Source organism: Colossoma macropomum, unplaced genomic scaffold (genome assembly GCF_904425465.1).
Source record: "Colossoma macropomum unplaced genomic scaffold, Colossoma_macropomum, whole genome shotgun sequence".
Classification (NCBI taxonomy): Eukaryota; Metazoa; Chordata; class Actinopteri; order Characiformes; family Serrasalmidae; genus Colossoma; species Colossoma macropomum.
Genome location: NW_023494798.1, coordinates 23593220 through 23617077, shown reverse-complemented (window position 1 = coordinate 23617077; position 23858 = coordinate 23593220). Strand labels below are relative to the sequence as shown.

The 23858-nt window shown below is 41.3% G+C and overlaps 3 protein-coding genes across 3 annotated transcripts; 2 read left to right on the top strand and 1 right to left on the bottom strand.

The window, feature by feature from the left end:
- Positions 1–1098: 1098 nt before the first annotated feature.
- Positions 1099–9758, top strand: atmin (ATM interactor). Its single transcript, XM_036585537.1, has 4 exons — positions 1099–1321; positions 4279–4404; positions 4553–4752; positions 6212–9758. The coding sequence occupies exons 1-4, from the start codon at positions 1100–1102 to the stop codon at positions 7944–7946; spliced, it is 2283 nt and encodes a 760-aa protein (XP_036441430.1). The 5' UTR covers position 1099; the 3' UTR covers positions 7947–9758.
- A 290-nt stretch (positions 9759–10048) lies between these two features.
- si:ch73-103b9.2 (uncharacterized protein LOC100150067 homolog) lies at positions 10049–13730 on the bottom strand. Its single transcript, XM_036585273.1, has 3 exons — positions 13603–13730; positions 12602–12820; positions 10049–12190 (listed from the first exon to the last, which is right to left on the bottom strand). Exons 2-3 carry the CDS (start codon positions 12791–12793, stop codon positions 11291–11293), a joined length of 1092 nt encoding a protein of 363 aa, XP_036441166.1. The 5' UTR covers positions 12794–12820; positions 13603–13730; the 3' UTR covers positions 10049–11290.
- Positions 13731–15051: 1321 nt separating this feature from the next.
- On the top strand, positions 15052–20632 carry LOC118818127 (protein phosphatase 1 regulatory subunit 3E). The gene has a single exon (XM_036585274.1). The coding sequence runs from the start codon at positions 15444–15446 to the stop codon at positions 16386–16388; it is 945 nt and encodes a 314-aa protein (XP_036441167.1). The 5' UTR covers positions 15052–15443; the 3' UTR covers positions 16389–20632.
- Positions 20633–23858: the final 3226 nt, after the last annotated feature.

Sequence of the window (23858 nt, the reverse complement as noted above, 5' to 3'; positions counted from 1 at the left end):
TTAAGGAACGTTACCACAAACCTGTAAGTGCCCTGTTAATAAAATACAGATTTTAGTATGTTTTTAGAAATGTTGCCATTCAGAAATTTGAGTACAATGCAGAAAATGTTTCGAAGAAAAGTGTTTTGGTCAGTGCCTTGTTAAAATGTGTGTTATTTTGATTACTGTTTCTGGATCTTTAATGTGGGGAATTAAATGATCCATTGCTACTAATCTGTAGATGTGTAGAACTGTCCTGTGTTTCTCTGGACGAACATAAGAAACGTGTTCTCCAGTGGAGTGAGAATCACCTCTCTGTGCTCAGTGTAAATGAAACTCACCCTAGTATACGGTATTATCATCAGGGTTTGATTTGAAGGAGGCATACAAGAGGATTACATCTGTCTGGTAAGAGCAAAAATTACAAAAATCACCCCCCATTTTTTGTCCCCTTTCGAATAATGTTATGTGAGTCAGAACTTTGTTGTATGTAGTGGATAAACATTCATATAATTTAGTAAATCTGTTGGAAGTTCATATGGTACAGGAAACAGTTAAATTATTTTTGTTGTTTCTCATTACTAATATATTTTTTTCTTAATTTTATAATCCATTTATAATTTTATAATATTTAACTGTTGAATTCCTTGACTTGTTTTCTGTGTAAACTCTAAGGAAGTGAAGCAAAAACGTCATGTGGCACAAGTAAAAAGAAAAGAACTTGATATCAACTTGTCTTGCAGTAATGAAATAAAATTGCAAAATATTTTTTGCAAAATATATGTTTTAACAGTTCGTTTTAAAAATAAGTTGTCTAACAACAGTACACAGGTTATGAAAAGTTGAAAAAAAAATATTTGCACCTTTATCTTTAAATATTACTGTTGTGACCTTGAGAACTCCCAGTATTTTAATGTTCGTGAGAATAACCCATAAAGAAACGTCTGTTATAATCACAGTATCTGAAAATACGTTTTTTGTGCGCTTTATTTTTATAATATTAATATATTAAATGCTGTTGCCAGGACGCAGTAGGTGGCTGTAGTGGTTGCTATGCGCTGCCGGAAGTGCTCGCTTTAAAAGGTGCGCTAAAGGCTGCTGCTCGCTTTTCCACTGAAACATGGCCGCCGCCCCCGCAGCGGACGAGTCAGGTCCGCGTCCCAGCAGCCAGAGATGCGACGAGGAGCCCCCGTGTCAGCCCCGGGAGATCATTAAACCCTCCATCACAGAGCTCACCAAAGAAGTGCGGACCAATATCCTCTGTACGGTTGAAGGATGTGGGAAAATCCTCCCCAACACTCCGGCTCTCAACATGCATCTGGTCAAGTCGCACAGAGTGAAGGTAACAGTGCTAGCTAAGCTAACGAGCTGTCAGCCTTTCAGCTGGTCTAAACCAATGACTGTATGTAGCGTTAATTCTGCTACAGAGAGTACTGTACTCCGCATATGGCTCGCATTTTTGTCATTTTCAGACTGTGTTGATGACGGACTTAGTAGTCAGTTTGTTAACGAAGCCGAAGTCAGCTTCTTATTCGCCAGCTTCTTTGTATTTTCCCGTTCCACCTTAAATGCTGTGCCAGTCACATTTTGGCACCTCAGGCGCCAGAGAGTAACTGCTGTGACATTTAAGGTGGAACGGCAAAATTGGAAGAGGCTGGCGAATATGATGTCAACTTCGGTCTCCTAGTTAGCTAGCTGCGTTTAACAGTGTTGTTGTTTTTGGGAGTTGGATAAGCTAGCTAGCAGCCCTTATCACTGACAGTTAGCTTTATAAACAATTACTAATGTTTTTTTGATATTCGAATATTCCAACTTAGTAATTTAGCGTTGGTGGCGTCTTTTGCTGTGTTATAAAGTGTTAAGCACAAGGCTAGTTGTCATCTTCAGGCAGTGTGGTCCGCATTGCGAACACTAGCATGTGTGTCCATACATGGCAACCTGACCACACAGCATCGCATCTTGCATCAGTTCAGTTAAAGTTAATCTTATTTTGCTAATGTTATATGGATGTTTGTGATTACTAGTGAATGGAAAGAATTAACAATAACCAGTCCAGCTTGCCGGTGTGCCACTAGGATCTAAAAGCATATTGGCTGGATGGGCATGCTAGCTCCACAAACTAAATCCTCTGTTCTGCTACCACTTTGATAAAGTCAGCTGCAGCCTAATCGTTGCACTGCAGTGGTCGTAGTTGTGTTGGATTGTATTTCTCTATCGCCATTGCTGCTGTCCTGTATGTGCAGCCAGCTCTTCTGGATGTGTTAGCCAGGATAAATATTGTTCAACACAAACAAATCCAGCCTCTTCACATGCTTCTGACATGGATTGATGCATCTTTTTAAATGTATGTGGTGCTGCTTTCAGATCTGTGATACACATTAAACTTCATCCACTGCTTTATAGTAAATGGTTCTCAATCCTAGTGCTCAGGACCCCACACTCTGCACATTTTTGTGCCTTCCCCCATTAAGCACACCTTATTAAACTCATCTGCTAACTAACAACCTCCTGATCTGCTTGGCCAAGTGTGTTACAGTAAGGAAAACCCAAAAAGGTACAGAGCATGGGGTCCTAGGACTAGTATTGGTAACCTCTGCTCCAAGTTAAATGAATGGTTCACTTAAAAATCCAACTTGCATGTATTTTTACTTATGCCAAGGATAGTTCATGGGCCAAGATGTGTTTGCTGTCTGAAGCCTATCTCAGCAGTCATTGGGCAGAAGGCAGGAAACACCCTGGACAGGTCACCAGTCCATCGCAAGGCGTGTTGTGTCACCTAAATTATTTTTATATTGGCTTCGTAGCACCACTGCAAAACTACAGAAGCAAACTTTGGACACCATATATATAAGCCAAACAACAACATTTGACATAAGGAGGGAAAGTTTTTTTGTAAATTTGATTTTCCAGTAGACTGTTCTTCTAAAATTACCTCTGTTTGTTTGTTTGTCTGTGTTCTTGCCTTTGTGTGAAAGGAGATCAGTCTGTCCAAGACAACAAAGAGGCAATGAACATGCCTAATCTGGTTATTTGAGACAGTTGAGTGGGGCAGAGTGTCAGTCTGGTGATGGAGCAGCGCTGGAGGAGACCTCTTTGGATATTCACCCTTGCTTGAGGGGCTGACAGAATGAGTAACATAACCCTGGTCGGCAGTACAGTATAGGAGAGGCGTGGATGCTAATGCATCAAGGATTATTGATGCAGAGAGCCTATGGTTGCAGTTTTTACAAGTTGCACTCTGTAACCTGGTGTCCATAGTGGCTCTGAAGCAGTTTTCTCCTTCAGGGTGTTTATCTACTGCTGCATATCCAGCTCAGTTTCTCCTGTTTACACTCTCCTCTCTGGTCCTCTCAGCATGCCTCTTCTCCTGGCAGAAGTGGGTTGACAGAAACAAAAGAAGACTTCTGTCTTCTACTTCATGTTTCCTTTGGGACAAATAAATGGCAAAATAACTGCTGAGTTCCCAGTGACCTGCCCTTAATGTGACACAGACGTTGCCTGAATGTTAACCCATGGGTCCAAGATATTTAACTATAACTTGTTAGTTTTGATGGTTTGAATGATTTTTTTTTTCTCCAAAAGGTTAATTTATGCTGTTGGATAATTATGGTCCTCACTGAGTTTGTACACTTAGTTGGCAATAGCAATTATGCCACTGTCCAGAGAGAGATAATGTGTTGTGGCTGCACAAAATGTTCACTACTCTGTTCAGAACTACTGAATTCTTATGCTAATTACCTGCACACCTGCTTCAGTTACGTAAGACCGGCGCTACTTGGCGCAGTGCCTTTTTCACACAGTTCAGTTTCAGCATGGGACTCTGCATTCAGCCCTCTGTTTTTTTTTACGCATGCATAGCTCTACAAACAGAACTGACCGATGTTGCTTCTTGTCATAGAATTGTTGGTCTAAAAATCCCAGTTATTATTTGTGATTTGATTCGAGGGCCATCCATGTTGTTTTATTCAGTTTATCATGATTTAGGGGGACATGATTACTCCATAACAGTGTATGATGTGGGGAATGGATACCATCTGATGCCCTCTGAAGTGACTTACATAAGCATGTTCATTTGAGAGCAGCACCACATACTCGCATTAATACTTGGTTGCTGCTGGGTAGGTTGGTTGCTGAGTCACGGACACATGTCGCCTACAGCACCAACATTTTTTACAGAGAAGTGACCCTAATAAAATTATTGCTTCATGCTTTGTTACGGTGTGTCTGATCTTCCCTCTTGGCCACGTATTTGCAGCTCTTGAGGTTGGTTAGCTTCTTATAACTGTGTTTTCTTTTTAGGAGGGTCTGGTCAACCCTACTGTAAGGAAGGATATAAAAGGTTCACAGAAGCTCTACTGCTGTCCAATAGAGGGCTGTCCAAGAGGACCAAACAGACCCTTCTCTCAGTTTGCCCTGGTTAAGCAGGTAATCAGACTAAAGTGACGTGTTTTCTGTATGTCTCATGACCAAAGCGACACGTATATGGTCAACTTAATGACCTAACTTTTGTTATGTGTCTGGCAGAGCCTCAAAATAAAGCAGTAATGTTTTGTTGATGTTTTATGTGGGCTAGCATTTCATGAAGATGCACGCAGAGAAGAAGCACAAATGCGTGAAATGCAGCAATGGGTACAGCACAGAATGGGACCTGAGGAGGCATATAGAAGACTGTGGAAGGACATACAGCTGTACATGTGGATGTCCATATGCAAGTAGGGCAGCACTCTTGTCACACATCTATAGAACAGGCCACGAGGTTCCCAAAGAGCACAGGTATGTGTATTCCTTTATTGTGTTTTTCTATTAATAGTTTAAAACATTTCATGTGTAGTAGTCGATCACATAAAATTGTTTGCCTTAGTGGGTTTTTTAGTACATACACACATACAGGTGACAAATTACAGGAAACATCTGAATAAATTAGAGGAGAAACATAACAAGTATAGACGCTTTGAGAAAAATGTACTTAATGATAAAATTAAGCAGTCAGCATCCTGTTTTGCTCTGTGGCTTGTATAAAAATGCTGAGCAGGCCTGGTTAAGTTCCATTTTGGATCAAGATGGCAAGAGTGAAAGATCTTTTGGGGACTTTACTTGGGTACAGGCAGCAGGATCTGCTCAACTGGCTAGTGTTTCAGTAGTGACTGAACACTAAAGTGACATTTGCATTTAAATCCACAGGAAAGACCTTATGTTTGTAGTTGCACATTCAGTGATTGATGCTTGTGTGTTGTGCGTTTGTGTGAAAAAACAGAAGAGAAACTGGTGCTCAGGTTACTGAGAATGTCAGTGCAGGATACGATCGTACTGTTACAGCAAGAACGGGCAGTCCACAACTACATAGAGAGGACAAATTATATTACGGTTGCAGTGCATAAACTCCTCATTACAAAGATGAATGCACAGTTTGAGAGTTAAGTGGTGCAAAAACAGCACTGATCTACAGATGGGTGGGGGAAAAAAGTGATATGGTGAGTCATCTTTCACCATATTTTCCACAAGTGGGAGAGTGCATATTAGGCATACACCAGTAGAACAGTACTGTCCTGAATTCTTGACCCCTACAGTGAAGCGGTCTGGTGTGTCTGATATGCTGCTGGGGGGGCGTTTAGCTGGCATGGTTTGGGTCTGCATCTCTCCTTAGAGTTATGAATTGCTGCAGATAGGTACTAAATTTTTTTTACCGATCACATTGAACCTATAATGAAACTTTTCTAAACTGATGAGAGTGGTCTCCTCCAGGATGACAAAGCCACTGCCTACAGGGCACAAAGGGTCACTGAATGGTTTGATGAGTATGAAAATGATGTAAATCATATGCTAAGGCCTCCACACTCATTTGTGGATCTCAGGACCGTTAAAAATATAAGGATTTTGGACCAAACAGCACACTCCGCCATCATCAAAATACCAGTTGAGGGAATATCTTTTGGAAGAATGTTGTTTTATCCCTCTAGCACAGTTCCAGAGACCTGTAGAACCTTTGCCAAGCCACGCTGAAACTGTTGTGGTGCCTCATGATGGCCCAACACCTTACTAAGATGCTTGTTGTTTTGTTTTTTGTTTTTTTGTTTTTTTCTTCAATTTGTCATCTGTCTGTACAGCCATAAATGCACAACAATTTTAAATGTACTATTCCAGTTGCTTTGATTGCACTCCAACACTGTAGCCTAATTAGCATGGTAGCCTGCATCTCACTCTTTGTTTAATGTATTTTATGTACTTGTTCTAGATATCCACCTGTCAAGAAAAGGAAAATGGAGAGACTGTCAAGCAGCACAACGAAAGTTAGGCCCAGTGATCAAACATATGAAATGGCAGATGCTGATAAGGAACTAACAGAAGGAGCAGTCCCTACTGAAGGAGCCTCCCAAACTCCAGATTCACCACGACACAATCCCATCCACACTAAAAACGTTCAAAAGCTTCTCCTGCCCAAACCCAAAGTTGCTTTGGTCAACGTTCCTGTGATTCAGCTTGCACACTTGCCTGTTCTTCTCCCTCCAGCAGAGAGCAGTGCCTTGAGGTCTGTGGTCTTGGCTGTAGATGCACAGGGCTCCGTAAGCACTGTGCACCTGTTGCCTCAGTCACTTGGGGCAGTGGTGCCCGCTCTTAACACTAAAACTGTGAGTTTTAAAGAAACAATGCCTGCTTCCAGGTCGAGCCTGGACGCCATCAGTACAGGAATCCAAGTTAATCTGGAGAGTTTGGTCTCAGTAGGTGAGCCAGTTAATGACTTGGGATCCAGAAATAAAAGCACCTCAACAAACATTCAAACTGATATCTCATACCTCAGCAAGGGATCTGTCACGATCACCCCCATAGGTGAAGCCTCGGTGTCCTCTTGCTCTCAGACTGACATTAGCGTGAGCGCTCAGATCCAGCTGCCTGTCAGCGTCCAAACCCAGACGTTCCCCTTGAGGGCCAAAGTTACATCTTCCATTGGGGCACAAACTGACACGCTCAGTCAGCTGCCCTTTCCCTCTTTTAACATAACAAGAGAAACGCAAACAAGCTGCAGCACAGCAGCCCCGTTGAATAGGACCCAGATGGACCAAGCTATAATGTGCACAGACCTTTTTGACACTGATATGCTCAGTGTATCTACACAGACCGCACTAACTGATGGACCTTTCACTACAAATGGACTTGATCCCATGAGCACGGAGCCAGAGCTTTTTGAGGACAGAACTGCTCCGTCCTTGTGCTTTGGGTCCCAGAGAGACATTCTGCACCAGAACACGGTAGCTGACAATCAGACTCAGACCATGACTCTTTTGAGTGACCTTGAGAACATCCTTTCTGACAGCATGGCGAGTGGAACTCCAAGCTGTGGGTCAAGCCTGGTTCCGGTGCAAGAACAACACACTGGCATTGACTTTGATTTTGAGGATTTCCTCAACGCAACCCATATTCAGACTCAGACTGATGAGAGTGCTTTGGGAGGCCTAAGCTCAGAGACTCCCCTAGAGCTCCTCGATATCGAGACACAAACAGATTTCTTACTCCTTGGTGATAGCCACCAAAGCGATGTTGGCGCCAGGGTGCAGTCAAATGATCTGGAGCTAGAAATGTTTGATACTCAAACCCAAACAGACCTTAACTTCTTGCTTGATCCTGGTGGCCATATGCCACTCGGCAGCATCCTGAGACATTCCAGTTTTAACATGAGCACTGAGTCTTCTGACACAGAGACCCAGACAGACACCAGGCCTCCTCTTCCTCTGCCATTGTCTTGTTCCCATGAAGGTCAGGTCAGGCTTAGCAGCACCGAGACCCAAACAGTCTCCAGCTCCTCCAGTCTGGGCAACCTTTTTCTAACCAGCAATGAGACTCAGACGGTCATGGATGATTTCCTGTCTGCAGACATTGCTTGGAACATGGAGTCCCATTTCAGCTCGGTGGAAACCCAAACCAGCGAAGACTTCTTCTCTCTGTTTCAGCCATCGGAGAAACCCAACAGCTGAGCGCTCTGCTTTTGCAGCTCCCCTGTGGCGGGTGAGATTTAGGCTACATTGTGAAGAAGCTGTTTCTGGTGACTTGCCTCTCAGAGAAGCTGAGTGTCAGCAGATAATTCTCCCAAACACTCATCACCTAAAGAGCTCTGTCTGGCGGACGTGGCGCTTGTGAGAATTGAGCTTGCTTGTAGTTATTCAGCATCTCAAGTCATTCCACAATGAGTAATGTGTGTTGGTCAAAATCTAAAGCGCTATTCAAAGTAGACTTTAGCTGCACTTTATCATTTAGCCGTCATTAGTTGACTGCACTTCAGCGTGATTACTTTTTATTTGCACATCAGTGTACTACTCTAATTTATATTGTCCTTAATGAACGTTTTGTTTACTCTCATTAGTCGGTTATCAACCTCTCAGTAGGAGAGTGTGTAACATTTTAGATGGTCTGATGGTGCTACTAAATAGTCGTGGTAATTCTTCGATGTGGCGCAAATCTGAAATTACTGAATAGAAATGACGTACATTTGTTACAATCTTGATAACAGATATCTTGTGAAATAGGCATATTTTCTCGTTTGATATTGCTTATATGGTCTGTAGGGGCCCTTTTTCGCCTTGTGCACATTGTTTTCTTTTGCCTTGAGTTGTTACTTAGTCTTCTGTATGTGCAGATTTTACATTAAGTGTCTAATGGTCTAGACCCAGCAAACTGTCACTGTGAGTAAACTGTGCTCTTGGTTCACTAAAGTTCATGCAGATATTTTGTATTGACTGTTACAGTATATAATATTGAATCACGTTTCAAACATCTGCAAATCAGGATATCTTAATGAATGCATATTTATGCATGTTGCAAATGTTATGTTTCCTTTAACAGTTGAGCTCACTTAATGCTCTTGAACTATGATTTGCATTCTGTACTGTGAGTAATTAACATGCAAATCGCAATTGTTTACAGTAAAATGAAACCTTTAATATTTTATCGGAAGCATGTTTCATTTTTCACTGAATGTGTACTTAGTCACCTTTAAGCATAGTTCATTTAAAATTTAACCATGTTTAGGTTTTTGTTGGTGCCTTAATTTAAGTATTAAGTAAAGTGACCATGTATACATTTGATGATGTAAAGGTACAATGCCTCGCTGCTTTAATTTTTTTTTTTAATTGACAATATTAACATTGTGTAACCATAAGTGTATTTATTTCTCTCATTTATTTACCATATTGCACGGAATATTGTTGCCTGCTTTAGGCTCAACTTATTTCTATATATGTTATTTTGTATGCTTTGCCAGTTTTTGGCCAGTGTGTCCCTATCATTCATTGAATTTGACTTTTACTAGCTGCAGAATGTAAATGACACTGTGCCCATGTATGACGAGTGCTCCTCAGCAGTGTAACCAAAACGTTTTTTCCATGCTCAGCCAATGGAGACATTTGCATTTATCCATTGTATTTAACATTTAGATCTGCCAATCCAGCAACTTAATATACTAGATTTCTTGAACTTAGCAAAAATGCTAGCAGGAATAAGAAAATGTATTGCTATAGATTACTTGAAATTGTCAACTTACACTCTGGTTTTAAGTAGAGTGTGCATGCAGTCTTGTTTGTGCCAAGAATGTCTCTTAAGTTGAATTTCAGTTTTGTTTTTGTTTTGTTTTTTTTTATCCCTAATATTGATATGTCTTAAGTTATGTGCATTCTTGAGGGTTTGGTAAGGCATACCAATTTAACCCTGACTATGTTCTTCTGTTGTTTAGGCTATGCTGCAGCAGATGCTCAAAATAAAGTGCTATTGAGAGAATTAAAGTGTTAATTGCATGTGGGTTGTCTGTATCTAATTTATGTCTGCAGTTTCATGTAATAAATGTGACTGCTTCAAACGTAATTGGGTATGGAGTGGTAGGAAGACTTAAAATTATGAATAAGAATTTTATTTAAATTAAGTATTTAACTTTGCTATCTTAGTAACAAATTCAGTATTCATTTTTTAATAAAGTGCAAAGGAATGAGTTGGTGAACATTAGAAGTTAAAAAAGTCAGTAATAACACTGTATATGAAAGCTGTTCCCTTTAGGTTTCAATTTAGTAAGCAGCTTATATCTCTATTCTCTCTCCATGAAAGGGGCACTTTGCCTTTATTAAAAAAGTGTAACCTGCTCCAAATGGAATGTGACACATTGTTCTAAACAGTGTTTCTGCAAGGCTTGAATTTGTAAATGCCTCATGACATTGACATGATTATACAATATCTGCAGTTGCTGGAAGTTCACTACTAAGGCATGTGTGCTCCACATCAGCCTGAGGCCCCCTGACAGTGAGCAGCCTTTGTAGGCAGCTCAGTTGCTGGGTAACTGGAAAAGCTCTCTTGGGCAGTCATGGGCATTAAAACTACAAACACTGTGCGCAGAACACTGAAAGCAAGGCTTTCAACCACCTTTTGTTGTCCATTTCTTACATAATTTGTACACTTTAAAGGAACTTCTACTGATGAGACTGAGACTGTGTCCCAGCTAACATTAAATGGAGTTATAAAATCACTGAATTTTGGGGGAGGATCATGCCTGAAGCCCCTCCTACCAACATAACATTTCCCATCTCTACCTTCAGTTTCCCATTACAAAGGTTTCACATTGATGTCCTTTCTGTTACTCAGTTCCCTGTCAGTCTTACCACCTTTCATCAAAACTGGGAGTCTAACCTTCTAGCCCAAACAGAAACTGCCCAGAACTCCAGCCCAAATTCTCAGGGTTCACTACATTCTATCTTATTTACTATGTACCTCTCTGAATTAAACCACTGCCACTAGGTTTCATGTAAGTACCTTGCGGTGTAAGTATGAAACATACTGACCTGGCTAATCATATCATTAATAAATCAGTTGAATTGTGATACAAGATTTGTTCTCATGATATCCTAAACCATCTGAATGAGGACGAATGATGACTTTTTTCCCCAGAACTGAGATGTGTGAGGATTGAGACATACAAACACAGTGAAGTCAGTAGTTAATTGGTGTTGACTTTTTGCCAACTCTGGTGTTCAAACAATTGGACTGTATTAGATGGCATAAGTAATTAAATGGTCATTCTCAAAATGCACTGTTGAATCCCTGTGATGTACACAGTCACGTTTTTTGCATCGTGATATCACGATGTCACAAGGCATTGTTACAACCGTACTATTGATGATTTCCAAAATACTCTTTTTAAAAGCTCTGGGGCATAAATGCTCAAGACACTGTATTCCCCATTTATCATGACATATAATAGTGTGTTTTGCATTGTATGAATAGTTCAGTCCACATCAGGTCATCTTAACATACAGTGGTCAGTAATGCAACACATTTACAGTTAGCGCTGAGCAGAGACTGGTATTGCCACTCTAGTGCCTAAGAGCATTGGAAGCTCAGGCTCCGCCTTTTTCATACTCTTAGCCTTGAAGCCCAAATATGGTCTGTGCCCAGAGTTGTGTCTGAGAGGTGATCTGGTCAGTTCATCCTGCCTGAGGTTTCGTCCCAGGAGGGATGTGGCCTGAGGTAGCAGATGAGCCTTCTTGGAGACAGCGATGGACAACAGATGATACTGGTGCTGGCCTGGCTCGTGCTTAGAGGTAAGGGATCCTTGGCAGATGTCTACAGCTGAGCTGCAATAAGGGATGACAACTGCTTTCTCTCTGTCTCCATCAGTGCCCACTTTCTCACCAACAGTGACTGGTCCTGTAGTACCACACACAGCAACTGAATTAATCTCCTCCTCTGCTGGACACATATCACGAGCCTCTCTTCTCTTTAATAAAATGGAACTCCTTGAATTTGCTGGTGTAGGTGGTTTTACAGGGGGCAATACAAGAAGGCTGCCAATGAGTGCAACCTTTCCTGCACCTCTGTCTTTCAGAAATGGGCACTGAGCGTTAGGCTGAAGGTGGTAAGGCAGAGGTTTGTTGTGTATGCACTGTTCACCTTTACTGAAATCAGATGATTCCTCTTCTGAGGAAGATGATGAACTGTTGCTGGGGGCTCTTTTTAGAAGCTCCAGGGAGGCAGGAATGGTGCTCTTCAAAGACTCCTCAGCAATCACACAGGATGATTCAGAGGAGGTGCCAGCACAGTCAGGGAGCTCTGAGAGCTTCAGGTCTTTCAGATCAGCACAGAGAAGGCAATGGGAATCTATAACTTCTGGTTTGACTTTTCTCCCTTTTCTCTGTGCTTGAAACAAGCAAGCAAGTGGGGCAGACCGACCCCATCCTTTGATCTGTCAATGCAAAATACAGTACACAAGTTTTAACTGAACAACTTAAGTAATTGGATTAATTACACAAAATCTTATGCCAGTCTTATTTCAAGCATCTACATACACACCTACATGTTATTTACAAGCCTGAAGTTAAACACGGAATGTATTTTACAAGTTTCAAATATCTGCGTTTAATGTAGAACAGCCATATTTATATGAACTGCCATTAGCTTAGCACTAACATACTACTACCATCGCACAGGGGCGCTACAAGAAATCAGCATTATTGTAGTAGTGGTTTGTTTCCTTGCCAGCTTTAATGTTTGCCACTGTATAAAGCAATTCAGTTCAAAGCTTAGCCAAATGCCTCCACCACATTTTAAGGCCGCTTCTGAGGAGGAAGTTTGAAGAAGCAAGCTGATTACTCACAGCCTCTTCCCAGCCTTGACTCTGAGACTCATACGGATCCTGCTCTTTGAGGGTGTATTCCTCACTGATGTCCAGCAGCACATTCACATGTTTCCTGTCAGGAGACTTGCAGTCGTTCCACTCCAGGTCTTCCAAAGAATCATTTTTGTCATCATCAGTACATCCCGATTCACATGACTTGGGGTTATTCATTACGCAGATATTACTATGGAATTAAATCTGTGAAGAATGAAAACATAAAATTACCAAAAGCATTTTATATGTACATAATAACACCTTACTTTACTGGATTCTGGTTTTGGATATCCCTATCAGCAGTGGTATGGGGATACTTACCTTGGTATTACTGGGTATTGGAATGTAAAAAAAAGAAATCAGTGACAATGGTGCTATATAGAACCATAATGCTCAAAGAACCATTTGCATGCTTAAATGCTTCTTTGCATGGGAAATGGTTCTTGAGATTGATGGAGAATGTGCTGTATACAGTTCTATATTACACCAAAGGGGCTTATGCTGTTGTTACATTGTCAAAGTTGTAACAACAGAAAAACCCTTTTTGGAGTTAAATAGAATCCTTTTCAAAACAAAGTGGTGGGGGAGAGAGAGATACAGACAGACAGAGAAGTGGGACACAGCAGTGTGCTCACCTACATGTTGGCACCGCTGTGTGAATCGTTGTTTAATTTCCTATACTAAATATCACAGAATAATAATTAGCTAGATGAGTTTTAAACGCAACACGATATCGTCGTCGCTGGACCAAAACTCGTCGAGAATGTAGAAATGTTTCTCCTCTTCACTTCTGGACCAAAATCTTGAGCGCCGTGTTTGTAAAACACTCGTGGAACTTCTTCACTTGGGTTTCACTACACAACAGCACCTTAATTACAGCTGACTAAATCTCGTAGAAAACGAAGTAACTGTTAACGTTAGCTGTTAGTTTAACAGGCGCTGTTACGGTAGCAAAGTTTTCACAAAAACCACACCACCCCACTCACCTTTAAAGTTCACGAGAGTGACATTTTAAACTTCCGTAACCCAAAAGCTTCGTATTGCTGCCAGAGGTCGTTGCATGTAGTTTAACAGGAGCCAGCAGTGCTGAAATATTTATCTCGTTGTTTCACACAAGCTCTCCACGGGGAGTGTAACGCGCGGTTGCTACGGCAACCCATGGGAAACAACGCGCGCTAGAGCGTGACGTTTCAGAGAAGAAGGAGGGGCGGGGCCTCAGAACTGCAAGTGTATTCAGTTTATCGAACCGATTCTTTAGAGCTGTTCGTGAATCGAAGTGAACTATTTATTGATTCACAAGTCAAGACAACCGTATTCTCATTCATTAACAAACAAAAAAAAGAATTAATACAAATTTACACAACATATAGTGTATGTGTGCAAAACAAATACACTGTAAAAATGGTTTGTCAGTTTAACCTAAAAAATACTTTATGTGGAAACAAGAAACTAAACTAGTTTTATTAAATTTGAATGAACCAGCATTTCATTCATAGTATTTATTGGAGTTGAATAAAATTATTAATTTGCTTGTTACCACATGAACTAAATTTCAAAGTTACAATTTTTACTGTGTAGAAAACATACAATAGTGTGTCATTTAAGTAGCAGCAGTTTTGGAGGGGTTCGCAACAGACTGGCAAAGGGAGGCCATGAAGTCAGCCAAATAAGACACGGTATGGGGAAAAAACATCTAATGGGAAAGGCAATGAAACAGAATCATTTACGAGTCTGAATGTCTGGATTAGAAACAGAAACGTATACAATGGCATCTGATTCAGTGAGTATGTCTGATATCCACTACAACTCACAAATACTGTTATTCTCAATCGTGTCCTTCATGTTGTATTGTCCCTACTGCTTCACCTTCAGTTCACCTCAGTAAGGGCTTGTTAAATAGTTCATTAGTAGCACCAGGTGTGCATCAGGGCCTGGTCTACAGAACGAACATGCAGACAAGCAAAGTAAATGAGGTTGGATTTTGAAAGATTAGTGTTCGAGCTGCCAGCCTACACAGATACTGCGCGGATACTACAAAAAAGTTCGATTCAAATGGACCTGTGAATCGGTTCGACTGATTCACTAAAAGAATCGTTTCAAGAAACGATTCGTTCACGAGTCGAACATCGCTGGTTTACATTATTTTTTTTCAATCTGTAATCTTTTGAAGTCAGAGAAGGATAAATACGCTGCATTACTATTAAAAGTAGAGCTCTGACTTTCGTCTTACAATCTCCTTCTGTGCTATTGTTTCACTTCCTTGATTGTACTTCCTTGATTTAATCTTTATTTTCGCACCCCCTAATTATCAGGTTATATCAGCTATTATTAAAACAATTGTCTTGTAGGTTGGCCAGTGTCTCAGTTGTAAGTGACCTTGGTTCTGTTTGGCAGGTTTATTTTTGGTAAAACGTGAAACCGCACAGACTCCGGATGCGCTCAGACGGATCCGGTTCTGGTTTTACTGCCACCTGCTGCTAACGTGACTACCGGCACGAGCCCGTCTCCTTGAGGGATGCGCTGCAGGTATGAAAGGCAGGGATCCCCGTGCGCTCTTCAGCAATATTTTGGTCCGATCTGCACGTCGTCGCAGCCTAAGTGGTGTTCCAAGGGGGTGTGTCCCCCATGACCGTTAGTACACTGCTTCTGCAACATCAGCTGCTGGAGGAGAAAAAGGGAGGAAAAAAACAGAAGAGCGGGCTAGATCAGAAATCCGCAGTGGCTCAGACACACAGAGGCAGGAACATGCAGTGAAGTGACACGGACACCTGAGCGGGCTCTCCTCTCCGACTGGGCAGTGCATTTTCCTCCGGACTGTGTTTTGTTTATGGACGCCGAGTCTGTTTGTCCTGCCGCGGTCATGCTACCTCCGAAAAACTGCATCCCGAGAAATTACAGCTGCATAGCCGGTCTGTTCGGCAGCTTGGCCACGACTCAGAAGATGGATGACGGGGACGGAGAGAAGGCCGAAGGCGAGGAGGAGGAGGAGATGGTGAACGGCGAGTGCGAGCCGTTGGAGACACGCGTGGTGGACGAGAGGCCGCGGGGGCGCGAGTCGTTCCTGAAGCCGCCGCCGCAGAGCCCCACACAGAGGCGAAGATGCAAGTCGCTGCCGAGCCCCGCGGAGAGAGCCAGGCTGGAGATAGCGCGCAGCCGGAGCCCCAACAGCCAAAAGAAGGTGAGGTTCGCCGACTCGCTCGGCCTGGAGCTCATCTCCGTCAAGCACTTCGACGACGCCGACGTGCCTGAGATACCCGAGCGCGTGATGGACAAGTTCAGGAAGGCCAGGGCGCTGCACCTGAACAACTTCGAGGCGTCGAGCGGCTCGGCGCAGTCCGTCTTCATGGAGCTGCTGTTCACCAACCCGGGCGCGTCGGCGGACTTCATCGAGCGGGTGAAGGAGCTCAAGGTGTCGCTGGAACGTGTGGACGCCGACGAGTTCTGCCTCTCCGGGCTGGTGAGGGTGCTCAACATGGCCTTCGAGAAGAGCGTGGGGCTGAGGTACACGCTCAACAACTGGTCCACTTTCGTGGACGCGCCGGCCTCCTACGTGCCGCACTCGAACGACGGGCTCACGGACAAGTTCTCCTTCAAGATCGTCACCCCGACTTTTCTGGAGGCAGGCGGCACTCTGCAGTTCGCCATCAAGTACCTCGTGGACGGCCACGAGTTTTGGGACAACAACGGCGGGGATAATTACAAAGTGAGGCGCCACAGGTTCAAAATCTCCCCTCCCCGCGAGTGGGAGAATGGTTGGATCCACTTCATTTAGCTAGCGCGCTAACGTGTGTGTGTCTGTGTACGTTAATTCATTCAGAATTATGCACTTGTCTGGTGATGTTCATATGCGAGTTCACCGCACTGACTGGCTCTTAAACTGTGTAACGGGCTGCCATTCCGTCTTAAAGCGTTGTAGAGGCCGTGTAGGAGATCCTAGGCTTGCTTTAGGGTAATTCTGTTGGATGTTTCTGGCGTGTGTTTGGTGTGGTGGTGTTGAAATGTGAAATGGCGGTGAGGAGGGCTGGCAATGAGTGTGTCTTTTTAGGTTTCACAGCGCAGTTGTTCTCTTATGTAACATGGAAACACAGGCCATGAGCAAAGTGCAGAGAAGCTGTCCCTTTTACGCATGACTTAAGCTTTAGATGCTATAGAGAAAAATACCTATATACGTATACGCTTGTAATAATAATAATATAGGCTACTCTCAAGCCAAGTATAAGAAACCCACGCTTTCTAGAGAGGGCTAGTCATTTATACACGACTCACAGGAGAAGAGTGTGGCAGCTGGTTTATCTGACCTCCACGACTTACACCTTCACTCTTCCAGACCCTTCCAGATGTTGCTATCACAAGGCGAGGTTTTCAAATTCGTCTCCTTTCTTTGCTGCTGTCTCTTAAACTTTGACCATATGTTGACCAGTGCACAATGTGCCAACTTCATGGTGCATTTGAAAGCATTCTGGTTCTGATTGTTTAGGTATATGCACTTTAGAGTTGTTCAGGATCTCCCAAGCTACACTATATGTCCAAAAGTTTGTAGACACCTGCTCATCCAACGTTTCTTACTTTTTAATAGATAATTTTCCCTCTCCCCCAACTCCTCTGGTCAGACATTACATTACATGTTGTAACATTGTGAGAATTTGATTGCATTGAGACTCAATAGGTCAGGTGATGATGTTGGATGATTCAGTCGCCACTCCAACTCATCCCAAAGGTGGAGCTGATGGTGTTTCATCACTATAGAGAGCTTCATCACTCCATAGAATGCAGTTTCACTGCTCCACAACCTAATGCTGGGGACGCTTAGCATTGGGCATCAGTGACCTTAGGCTCATATGCAGCTGCTCGGCGCTTCATCCTATTGAAGGCCTATGCTAAAAATTGGTTCTTACAATAGCTTATTCATTAATTAGAAGGGGTTTCTGGATACTTTTGGACATATATTGTATGTGTTTTGGTCATGAGCAGTTAGGATAAAGGTAAAGGTTTGGGGATATATGCAGTAGGCCTGCTGCATTCTGTAGCCTGCCAATCATTGAGAAATAAATAGAGGGCTTTTGTTTGTGAGTTTGTGAGTTTGAGTTCACAGCCTGTGGTCAAAATGAATTTTTTTTATGATAGTTGACCAATAATGTGTGAAGTCAGAAATGGGATGATGAGAAGGAAGTAGCAATGCCTTGTGCACACAGTCAATTACATTCAAACTTGAGACCCCTCTCTGATTTCCTAGATTTGTACCGGTTGCATACCTCAGACTAAACACATTTATACTGTGAGAACCTTTCACCCTTCCAGCAGCATTCAGGTGTAGTTCCTGTTTATTCAGGTTCAATATTTAAAACAAAAAAAGCTAACTTTATTTTTATGCGATAAAACCAAAAGGAAAATATTATTAATCTTATTTATTTTCTCCTGCTTTTCAAGGATGACTACTGTCTTTGTGTGGCATGTTTGCCTGTGGAGCATCACTCAGCAGTGATATGTTTTAGTCTTTGTAAATACCTGTTGCATTGTGTGTCGTCTTAAGTGTTAATGCTGTAGCATTAGTGCTAATTGAGCAGTGTTGCTTTCCACACATTATATATGATAGATGCCTTGGCAAAGAGGTCTTGCTTAGCAATTATGGGAGATCACAGTACGCACATCATTACTACTCATTACCAATAGAGACCCTATCAGCTCACAGTTAGAGCAAATGAGACCTGATTGTGTGGTGACGTAGAATAGCAATTATTGCAGTAAGACAAGGAGGCGAGATTGTATTTGTTGTTATTATTTATTTTTATAATTGCTTGCAAATTATATTGTCCTGTCATTAAAGAGATGGAAGAGGAACTTTTGCAGCTCCACGTGTTCTGCAAGGGCCACTGTATCTTCTTTGTTTTGTACATTTTTTGTAAATGCAGCTTTCATTTTTGAGTGGATGGAAGGAACTTTTGGTGGTTATGGTCAAATAGGTGTTGTTAGAATGCAGACAGAGGCTCGGGGCAAAATTTCAAACTTAACAGGCACAAAGATCTAATAGGTCTACCTATTAGAAAGGCACGAGTATACTTTGTGTGTACGATTTTTGATTGATAGAGTTTGCCTTAACCTGTGTATTTACAGTCCGCTGAACACAGTTTGCTGTTTGAGATGAAATCTGTTTGTTGTCCAACCCAAAATGGACTTAGATTTCATCAGAGAGGCATTAAATAGTGGCATTTTGGGAAGTTTTTGTTTCTTTCATCAGCATCATCACATACACTGTATATTAGAGTTCTAATCTATGTGGTTTTTACAGTTGTTCTGGTCTGCAAGACAATGTCTAGGTTTTAGTCAAATGGCTTTACCTCTATTACTGAATAGATGTTATGATAATTTTTGCACAGAGTACTATTATTATTATTATTTGATTGTGTAAGCGGATGGCAGTGTGCTTGTGGATTCTGTTCCATTGTGTCATAGTGTAAAAGACCTCCCTGCAATGATCTACTGTACTTTAAATAACTAAAAGGAATTAGGAGAAAGTCATGAGAGGGAGACAGACATCACTTGGCATTTTTCTTCAGTAAAACAATGCCCATTTTCCAATGACCTGACACAAATAAACAGCAATATGTCCTTATGTGAGATGTGCAATAACCCCTAAATGCTTGAAATGCTACTAAAATAGTTAAAATTTTGTGCTGCTCTTTAAAGAATGGAATGGAATGTGTTGTTGAGTCTGAATGAAATCATGTGAGTAGAGGAAGTGAAGACATGCTTCAGGGGATTCAGTACTTACAGAGGTTTTTGGTTTGATTTCTATAAAGAAAGCTAATGATTGTAAAACTGTTTGTGTGGAATGGTTTGTTTTTGGACTGAGCAACTTGACCCAAAAAGATGGTGGTCACTAGCACAGAAGAATCCCCCCATTGTATGCTTGTGTTTTCTGAAAATGAACTCCCAAGATCATTTATGTTTCCTGTGTCATGTTTGTCTCTCACTGAGCATATTTTTTACATGAATAGGCTATAAAATTGACAGAGGATTTATGGACTAGATATTTAAATAGTTTTAAATGCACTATATTAACTGTTGGATTATACAGTGTTTTATGGTGCTGTGAAGGCTTGCAGTTGACAGTTCACTGAAAAGTTCTGTCCACAGTGGTTTGTCCAGTTCACTTTCACAGTGGAACCAAAGGGTGTGGAGTCGTGTTCAAGAACTGGTTCCAGGCTTCTCTGTCCACACTCTTAAATTTAAGGTTCTTTAAGGAGATGCCATAGAAGAACAACTTTTGATTCCCCAAAGAACCTTTCAGTGAATTAAATGAGATGTGCAGATGTAAAGAACTTCTTTAAAGTTTAAAGGACCTCCAGATAAGTTTTTCTACAGCCAGGCCAAGAACTATTTAAGAACCTTTATTTTTAAGAGTGTAGGCAGTTGTATGAGGAACATTGGGCTGTAAGGGCTGACTGTCAGATATTGCCCTATAGCATAATGTGTAGTGTGAGTCATGTCAAGCTATGTTGTTTGTATTTGGTTAGGATTATTTTAATGATGGACCACGAGATGATTAAACCACCATGATTTAATATAGATCCCCATACATTATTCTCACGCTGAGCAAAATTTAGAAGCTAAGAGTACTTTTAACAACAATATAGGTTCAAAGTAGAGTGAATAAACAGACACCTTCCACTTCCAAGTGGTTTAATATTAATTGTATTTACAGAGGTCTGAGGTCTATTTGATGACTAAAAGCTTTTTGGTGTCGGCAGTGGAAAGGCATTACAGAAACTTCTTTAGTTTCACCACTGTTCATCAGATGTTTTCCTTTTGTTTTATCTATGCAAACCAGTCTTTCCATTAATTTCCAGTGTGTCTTGGTGTCCTATTGTGTTTGTTCATTTGTTAAAAATAAAATGATTAAAGTTGTATTTCTGCTGTTTGCATGCACAGCAGCAGAGTTATTTTATTTTTATGGTGAATTTGTATTGTAGTTTATATTTTGTTAACCCATGGAATTAAAGGCATTTGAGATGAAAAGCATGGCTGTATTCCTTTAATAATGGTTATGATGTTATAGCTCTATAGGGTGCTTGGGTGTTATGGTCAAATCTCACTAGCATCTGTCTCAAGGGGGCCTTTCAAAATGGTAAAACAAGCTATAGTGAAAAATGGTGGTCACCCACAGGTATCAATTTTAAGACAGCTGAATATCCTTTGATGAAATATTTGCTGTTGAATTGTTTTATGTGAATCCACATTTACAGAATCACAGAGATTTAATTCCAAATTTTCTTTTCTTTGTAATGTTTTTGAAATCACAAGCCCAGCGTTGACCCCTGTCTGCAGCAGCAGTGTCATTAAGCCACTGAATACCTCCTAACGGATGTTATTAAAGATGTGTCCTTGAATCGATTGGTCTTGACGCCAGGGTGCTCTAGAGGGACTAGAGAACTAGGGCAAGATTGCCTTTCTGGGAAGACCTACATTAGTAGTTTTGGTGATGAAAGAGAAATGTTGTAAGGTCTTTACTCCATTTTATCACGTCATGTAAGAGCCTTATTTTTTTTTTTCACTGTTTGAAAAGGTCAGCTGTCCTTTATGTGTGAAATGGAAAATGTGTTTACATTAACATGAGGCATTTCTTGCTTCTGCTGTAAAGTGTAATTTTAGAAATAAAAGGTTTTGTTGCAACAGTAATGACATTACCCTCCTGTTATGAGCAGAAATTGCATGATTACATTTCCTTCCTTTATAGTGCAACATGCAGGAGGTTACAGCAGTTTCTGTCAGGACTCTGTACCTTGTCCACTTCGTTTGTGATCTGGAGAACCAATAACATGAACGAGCCTTTGGTCCGAGTTGTGTTTCTGGGCCATTTACTTTATTGAAAGTTGGCTTTGCCAATCCTTTGCCTTTCAACTGAAATTCTCATGGATCTTTTAATACACTTAAAAAGACAAATGGCTCACAATCTCTCCTTAAACAGTAACAGCCCAAATTAGATGGGATGCATTCCTGCACTTCCTGCCAAGCCTGTGGCACATAAACAAACTATAATAATCCCTGAACTCACCCAAATGTCTGACATTCACTCTCTCTGTTAGCAAGTTTTCATATGACTTTGCTGCAATTTTCTACACACAGTAAGTTCTGCTTTGCTCTGATGTTCTGTATCTGATGCATTGTGTAATGGTCTTGCCTGCACACTTCAGGCCCAGGTTTAGCAGCCACTGTTTATAGGGGAATACATGACCGCAGGACTGCTTGCATGTGTTTTGCATGTGTACCCTGCTGAGTTGGTCAGTACAATTTCCAGTGCACTCACTGACATCAGTATGCTGAACACAGCCAGTCAACAGAATGGCCACTGCAGTGTCCCTTGACTTAGCACCCACAGGACATTTAGATCAATACCAAGCTGGTGTGAGGGACAGACAGGCAAATACACCGCTCACATTTGCAAGCCTTATTCCTTTAAAGGATGCTCTGTTGGTTCTTCAAGGGTTCTTCAGTAAAGAAAATAGTTCTCTATAGAACCATGAACACTCAAAGAACCATTTGCATGATTAAATGGCTCTTTGCATGGTGAAATGGTTCTTCAGATTCATGGAGAATGTATATAAAGGGTGCCGAATTCTGGTTCTGGAGATCTGCCACCCTGCAGAGTTTGGCTCCAACCTTAATTTAGCACACCTGAACCAGATAATGACGGTCTTTAGGGGCATCTGAACTTTAGAGCCAGGTGAGCTGGATTTGATCTCTCCAGGGTGATAGATCTTAAGGACCAGGATTGGACACCCCTGCTGTAGATGGTTCTATACAAAAAAATAAAAATGTTAAGGTATATATATGGTATCTAGTCTCCTCAGAAATATCTCCTGAAAAAGAAATCCTTAATAGTTATGGTCACTGGATATTATTCATGAACGGGGGCCTCTGACTTTTGCACATATATAGATATATAATTCCGTTAATCCAGTATGATCTTATCACATACCCAGACAGTGATCCTTGGTGCGCATGCTTAGTACTGAAAAAAATTGATGTAATTTTTCTGTGTGTGTGGGTGAAGTGCTAATCATCGTGATAGTTCACAGCTCAGTGTGTTGATGATATCTACTGCCTCCACTCTTCCCATGGTGACTGGTTCAACTCAAATGAGGTTGCTTGAGCATGGTGAGGAGGGGGTTTCACCTGTATATATATATATATATATATATATATATATATATATATATTTATATTTATATATAAGACCCATGATCTATGTACTGCATCGGTGTAAAAGAATACAAACCTGTAATGCGAAACCTACAATGTGATTTACTACAAAAAGACTGAAAGATGGCCAGTTGGAAACCCCCTCTGATTTTTCCCGAAACTGCTATGTTTAATCTAGAAGATCAGCATCTGTAAAATCCAGTCCTTTTCTGGGCAAAAGGTCTGGACAAACTTGTAGTATTGCATTACTCTGTTTATTGCGCATGTTGAGAATGGTTCACTTGAGGCTGGCGCTCCATAATGCTTGATGAGTTCATTTGCAAGAGTGCTGATATGTAAATGTGTTAGAATGAGTAAGCCATGCAATCTGCCGTGAAACAAGTTTATGTAACCACATTATGAATTAATTTGCTTTAAGGACTGCACTCAAACAATGCACAGCCTGTAATAAAACCTTGGCGTCTGCTGTGTGAATGTTTCATGACATATGTTCATCATGTGAACCAGGTCCCTCTGAATCCCTGTTCATAATTCATGCACTTATAATGACAAGAGCCTGGACAACACTCTACTGATTTTTCTGTGATGCAATAGTTCAGGGGAAAAATCTTATACTTATCTCTAATCCTTATTGAAAAGATATGCACAGACATGGAAGTGCTTCTGAGTTCATGATCCCTTTATTGAACACAAGCTCGCCAACATCATTGTAGGAAAAACTGTTCCAAACTTTGACATTTCTGTGCTTTACACTAGCCTTAGTGCAGTCTGGTGGAATCCTTCAGCTTTAATTTCTCCACACAGAGTCTACCAGCAGTTAAACATTTTATGAAGTAACCCTAAGAACTCTAATATATTATCAGTGGTTAAAGCTTCCAAATACTTTTCAGGGCCACTGTAGGCCTACTTTGGTTGGAATGAATCAAATTAGAGTTGCTGATGTTTGTTCTCATCATTGTGTTCCACTAATCTAATTCTTTATCATCTGATCTCTTCTCACTGTGTCATTGCACCACTATGAACCCAAACAACAGAGGTTAGG